Genomic DNA, 6,426 nt, shown 5'->3' with positions numbered 1-6,426 from the left:
GATTACGCCTTCATCTCCCAAGGAGAGACAACAGTGGCCTCCATCAACGACTCTGAAGAGCTGATGGCTACTGATGTGAGCCGCCTCCATGAATTATAGCAGCAAAAAATATTCAAAATCAAACCAATGGTTACTAAATAAACATCAAAATGCCATGTTTGGTCAGGATGCCTTTGATGTGCTGGGCTTCACTCAAGAAGAGAAGAACAGCATCTACAAAATGACCGGTGCCATTATGCACTTTGGAAACATGAAGTTTAAGCAGAAGCAGAGAGAGGAGCAGGCAGAAGCTGATGGAACCGAAGGTAAGAAATTACTTTTTTTGAACAGTTTAAAGTCTGTGACATAAAATGTGCTAAAAGTGGTGTGATTATTATCACTAATTCTCCAAAGATGCTGACAAAGCAGCTTATCTGATGGGGCTGAACTCTGCTGACCTCATCAAAGGTCTCTGTCACCCAAGAGTCAAAGTAGGAAATGAGTGGGTCACCAAGGGACAAAATGTTGCTCAGGTAATGATATTTATATATATTTTGTGAGAAAACAGCATTAAAATATGTTTTGACAGTCTTCTTTATAATTTCCTTAAGGTGTACTATGCCATCGGTGCACTCTCTAAATCAGTTTATGAGAAGATGTTCCTGTGGATGGTGATGAGGATTAATCAGTCTCTTGACACCAAGCAGCCACGCCAGTACTTCATTGGAGTGCTGGACATTGCTGGATTTGAGATTTTTGATGTGAGTTTAGATAGGAGAAGACATCTTTCATGTTAGGAGTTCAGTATTAATTAATTTTTGTTTTAATTAATTTTATAAGATAGTATGTGTGATTTACATCTCAGCAGTAACAGACTTTCTGAGTATTTTAAGAAAAAAATGATTTTTAATAACTCTCAACATCTTTCTAGTTCAACACCTTCGAGCAGCTGTGCATCAACTTCACCAATGAAAAACTGCAACAGTTTTTCAACCACCACATGTTTGTGCTGGAGCAGGAAGAGTACAAGAAAGAGGGGATTGAATGGACTTTTATTGACTTTGGTATGGATCTACAGGCCTGTATTGACCTGATTGAAAAGGTGAGAAACCAGATTATTAAATAAATTGATAAATTCAATAATCTGATTTTAACATTTCATGTTTTAATTTTAGCCCATGGGTATCATGTCCATCCTTGAAGAGGAGTGCATGTTTCCCAAAGCCTGTGATGCTACGTTTAAAGCTAAGCTTTATGACAATCATCTGGGGAAATCCAACAACTTCCAGAAACCCAGGATTGTTAAAGGAAAACCAGAGGCCCATTTTNATCACTCATGTTTTAATTTTAGCCCATGGGTATCATGTCCATCCTTGAAGAGGAGTGCATGTTTCCCAAAGCCTCTGATGCTACATTTAAAGCTAAGCTTTATGACAATCATCTGGGGAAATCCAACAACTTCCAGAAACCCAGGATTGTTAAAGGAAAACCAGAGGCCCATTTTGCCCTGGTTCATTATGCTGGGATTGTTGATTATAATATCAACAACTGGTTGGTGAAGAACAAGGACCCTCTGAATGAGACTGTAGTTGGGCTGTACCAGAAGTCTACTGTTAAGCTCTTGGCATTGCTTTTTGCAAATTATGCAGGAGCAGAATCAGGTATGTATTTACTCAGAAATTAGTGAGTCACTTTAAACTATTATATTATTATTAGTTTGTGCGTGTGTGTGGTCATGTTCTTGTTACCCTGTGGTGACAAATTTGCAGAAATATGCTACATTTTGAGGACTTTCTGTGTAGGCTTGGGGTTAGTTTTAGGACTAGGATGTGAATTGTGTTTAGGCTACATTTAGGGTTAGGTATGTGTGGGTTATGTTTAGGGTAGGGGTCAAGGTTAGGCCATAGAAATGAATGCAATATGGATTGAGATAGAAAGTCTCCATAAGGATGTTGTGACAAAACATGTGTGTATGGGTGTGTGTATTCTTTGTGTCGTCCATTTTCTGGAAAAATGGCATGTTGTGTAGCCCGATGCCTGGACCCAATGCATGGAATTCCTATATTAGGGTCAGGGCTCAAGTTTACGACTAAGGTGGGAATTGAGTTTAGGGTTAGGTATGAACTCTAAACTTATATATATGCATAGGAATAGGGTAACGGTCAAGGTTAGGCAATGGAAATGGGTTAGAAATAAATACAATGGAAAGTTCCTGCAAAGATAGAGAAATGTGTTTTGTGTAGTGTGTGTGTGTGTTGGGAGGGGAGGAATGTTGAGGATTTACAGCTTCAAAAAAAGAAATTGATTTAGAATAAAATTATCCACATTTGTTTCACTTTGCAAGCCAAGGTTTGGTTGATCAGTTTCAACTATGAAACATTTTTCTTAGCTAACTGGCCAAGCATAAATAGTTTAGGTTAATTATTGCATAGTAATGATAAAATCTAACTAAAGTTTATCTTTCTTACTCCAAAACATCTGCATCTACATGACAAATTGCTTGCCACCAGTAGCTGTTCTTTTATTTTTTTCAGTGGCTCAGCATTCCCAATTTAAGCCAATAGTTTGAGAACTTGCTTTGAAATCTGAAGGAAAAAAGTCTAACAAAGACCCAAATCTGAGCTTATTAATATTTATAATGGAGGGGTAGCTAATATGTATGACATGGAGGAAATGGACTAAGGATTAAAAAGATTAGATCAAAAGATCAGTTTTTATCTTTATGATGTTAGTTGTTTTTGTGTCGGGTAAGCAGTCATTTGAAAATAATATAGGTGCATATGAATTTTTAAAAATCATTTATTTTATTCTAAAATGTATGACTTTTCTCAGCTCAGGAAAGTGGAGGGAAAGGCAAAGGTGGAAGCAAGAAGAAAGGCTCATCTTTCCAAACTGTATCTGCCCTGCACAGGGTATGATTATAGTAATTTGATAGTCTAATATCTAAACAGCATAATATACTGGGGTTTGAGACATGCATTTATAATAGCAATCCATTTGTGCCTTTAGGAGAACCTGAATAAACTGATGACCAACCTGAGGTCTACCCACCCTCACTTTGTGCGCTGCATCATCCCCAACGAGACTAAGACTCCTGGGGCCATGGAGAACCCTCTGGTGATGCACCAGCTGCGCTGTAACGGTGTGCTGGAAGGCATCAGGATCTGTAGGAAAGGCTTCCCCAACAGGATCCTCTATGGAGACTTCAAGCAGAGGTTTGTTTTAGATTACCACTCATATCTAGAAGTAATAGTTTTAGCCTTTGTCAAAAAGATTGCATTTTGATCCACATTCACATAACAAACTCAAAATGTCACTTTGTGTTAGCTGAAACTAACAAATTGTTCTGCAGAAAGATGTGTTTAAATAAAATAGCTGGTATATTTCAAAATGAATTATTAAAAAAACAAAAAAAAAAAAAACAACTCTTTCTTCCTGCTTATATACCTTTCAGACTGAAAAAAGCTTCAAGAATATATATATTTTCTTATAGATTTGTTGTTCAATTTAAAATCATTAGTAATATAGTTAAGAACATACTTAGAATGCCATTAAACATTTGGTTCAAACGGCATATCACAAGTAATATTTGTCTCTATTAAAGATACCGGATCTTAAACCCAAGTGCAATACCTGAGGGACAATTCATTGATAACAAGAAGGCTTCAGAGAAGCTTCTAGGTTCCCTAGATATTGATCATAGCCAGTACAAACTGGGTCACACCAAGGTAAGTAAATCTTTGCTGACTGGATATTTTTCAGATAACCGGGAAAGAGAACCTTCTATGATGAAACTTCTTTATCATGCAGGAAATCATTCTGATAATTTTGTTTCTGTTCAAATGCAATAATGATGGTTTACGTGAGATTAAATGTTACTTGTGCATATTTCCACAGATTTTGTGACTAAATATTATTTGTCTATATTTTGAAACAATTTAGGTGTTTTTTAAAGCTGGGCTTCTAGGTTTGCTAGAGGAAATGAGGGATGACCGCCTCGCTCTCATTATAACCAGGATTCAGGCAAGATCCAGAGGTGTTCTTGCAAGAATAGAATTCCAGAAGATTGTAGAACGAAGGTGATTAAATAAAATAAATACTTTGTGTTAAAATTTATTTCAAGTCAACGGATGAAACAAAACTTAAAATATGACCCCTTATATTAGGGTTAAACAAAGTAGCCAAGTTGCAGCGTGTCAGCCAAAGGCTAACTGAAATACACAACAGCATTTAAGTGTCATGTTTATTCAAACTGTTGCACACAGGGATGCACTACTTGTGATCCAGTGGAACATCCGAGCCTTCATGGGGGTCAAGAATTGGCCCTGGATGAAGTTGTACTTCAAGATCAAACCTCTGCTGAAATCAGCTGAGACTGAGAAGGAGATGGCCAACATGAAGGAAGAGTTTACCAAACTCAAGGAGGCTTATGCAAAGTCAGAGGCCCGAAGGAAGGAACTAGAGGAGAAAATGGTCTCTCTTCTCCAAGAGAAGAACGACCTGCAGCTCCAAGTCCAAACTGTATGTTAAAACCACTACATTCATTGTATTAACGTAATCAATGGCAACTAGATTGTTTGACATGTTTATCGATTTTTTTTTTAAAGGAGCAAGATAATCTCTCTGATGCTGAGGAAAGATGTGAGGGGCTGATCAAGAGTAAGATTCAACTGGAAGCTAAAATCAAAGAGCTGACAGAAAGACTGGAAGATGAGGAGGAGATGAATGCTGAACTTACTGCTAAGAAGAGGAAGCTGGAAGACGAGTGCTCTGAGCTTAAGAAGGATATTGATGACCTAGAGCTAACTCTAGCAAAGGTGGAGAAGGAGAAGCATGCTACTGAGAACAAGGTACCACGGATACAATCAATAAATCAATCAATACATCAAAAAGACATTATCACGTCTAATGCCACAGGTTCACACCACATATCTCTTTTGGCTTTAGGTCAAGAACCTGACAGAGGAGATGGCCGCTTTGGACGAAATCATTGCCAAGCTGACCAAGGAAAAGAAAGCTTTACAGGAAGCTCATCAACAAACCCTGGATGACCTGCAGAGTGAAGAAGACAAAGTCAACACTCTGACCAAGGCCAAGGCGAAGCTGGAGCAGCAAGTGGATGATGTACGCTCTACAACGTTAAGCTTATTGCTAGATGTACAATGTTTATTTGACTAAAAGTGATCTCTCGCTTGATGCTCTTCAGCTCGAAGGATCCTTAGAACAAGAGAAGAAAATACGAATGGACCTTGAAAGAGCCAAGAGAAAGCTTGAAGGAGACTTGAAGTTGGCCCAGGAAAGTATCATGGACCTGGAAAATGACAAGCAGCAACTTGAAGAGCGGATGAAAAAGTAAATAGTTAATATTGAAAACACTAGCTATTCCTAAAGTAGGCATTCTTTTATCACATTGAACATTTTATCATCCATAGGAAAGATTTTGAAATAAGCCAACTCAATGGGAAAATAGAGGATGAACAAGCAATGAGTGCCCAACTCCAGAAGAAACTAAAGGAGCTGCAGGTGACCATTCCCACAAGGCATAATATGCTGAGGAAGAATATGCATGATTTTAAAAGGACTATTAGAACATTCAATTTCTAAAACATTCACTCTCAATTTGTGCTAGGCCCGCATAGAAGAGCTGGAGGAAGAGCTTGAAGCAGAACGAGCTGCTCGAGCCAAGGTGGAGAAGCAGAGAGCAGACTTGGCCAGAGAGTTGGAGGAGATCAGTGAGAGGCTGGAGGAGGCTGGTGGAGCCACGGCCGCCCAGATCGAGATGAATAAGAAGAGGGAGGCCGAGTTCCAGAAGCTCCGCAGAGACCTTGAAGAGGCCACTCTGCAGCATGAGGCAACCACTGCCACACTCAGGAAGAAACAAGCTGACTCTGTTGCTGACCTGGGGGAGCAGATAGACAACCTGCAGAGAGTCAAGCAGAAACTGGAGAAGGAGAAGAGTGAGCTCAAACTGGAGCTGGACGATGTGGTCTCCAATATGGAGCAGATTGTCAAGTCCAAGGTAAAGTGTATGTGAATGTTATGTGTGGTTTGGAGGTTTTCTTGCTCTTGGAGGATTAAATAACATCCTAATTTGGTCCCGTGATGATTCCTTTTATTTCAGAACAATTTGGAGAAAATGTGTCGCTCACTTGAAGATCAGCTAAATGAATATAAAACCAAATCAGAGGAGGGACAGCGTACCATCAATGACTTCACCATGCAGAAAGCAAAGCTTCAAACTGAAAATGGTATAAGATTTGACTTAACCTCTTAGAAGCCATATTTTATGATTAACCATTTAAAGTCTAAATATTTGATTAATTTTTAAATCAGGTGAACTAATAAGGCAGCTTGAGGAAAAGGATTCCTTGGTGTCTCAGCTCACCAGAGGAAAACAGTCGCACACACAACAAATCGAAGACCTGAAAAGACAACTGGAAGAGGAAA

At 38.8% G+C, this 6,426-nt stretch overlaps 1 protein-coding gene across 1 annotated transcript in view; it reads left to right on the top strand.

Annotated features, from left to right (window-relative positions):
• The window catches only part of LOC107088600 (myosin heavy chain, skeletal muscle, adult-like), a gene marked incomplete at its 5' end in the record, with an annotated part of 10,021 nt that continues 3,595 nt past the window's right edge, over positions 1-6,426 (top strand). The window contains 18 exons of the mRNA XM_015380882.1: positions 1-75; positions 167-305; positions 394-512; positions 591-740; positions 911-1,081; positions 1,331-1,640; positions 2,812-2,891; positions 2,989-3,194; positions 3,584-3,707; positions 3,922-4,058; positions 4,245-4,500; positions 4,587-4,829; positions 4,927-5,103; positions 5,186-5,331; positions 5,412-5,502; positions 5,609-5,998; positions 6,101-6,227; positions 6,313-6,419. Of these exons, the coding sequence (XP_015236368.1) occupies positions 1-75; positions 167-305; positions 394-512; positions 591-740; positions 911-1,081; positions 1,331-1,640; positions 2,812-2,891; positions 2,989-3,194; positions 3,584-3,707; positions 3,922-4,058; positions 4,245-4,500; positions 4,587-4,829; positions 4,927-5,103; positions 5,186-5,331; positions 5,412-5,502; positions 5,609-5,998; positions 6,101-6,227; positions 6,313-6,419 (3,048 nt within the window). The remainder of the gene's footprint in view (positions 76-166; positions 306-393; positions 513-590; positions 741-910; positions 1,082-1,330; positions 1,641-2,811; positions 2,892-2,988; positions 3,195-3,583; positions 3,708-3,921; positions 4,059-4,244; positions 4,501-4,586; positions 4,830-4,926; positions 5,104-5,185; positions 5,332-5,411; positions 5,503-5,608; positions 5,999-6,100; positions 6,228-6,312; positions 6,420-6,426) is intronic.

Source organism: Cyprinodon variegatus, unplaced genomic scaffold, assembly GCF_000732505.1.
Source record: "Cyprinodon variegatus isolate N-32 unplaced genomic scaffold, C_variegatus-1.0 Scaffold224, whole genome shotgun sequence".
Lineage (NCBI taxonomy): Eukaryota > Metazoa > Chordata > Actinopteri > Cyprinodontiformes > Cyprinodontidae > Cyprinodon > Cyprinodon variegatus.
Note: the sequence above shows the minus strand (reverse complement) of the source record. Positions and strands in the feature narration are given on the sequence as shown.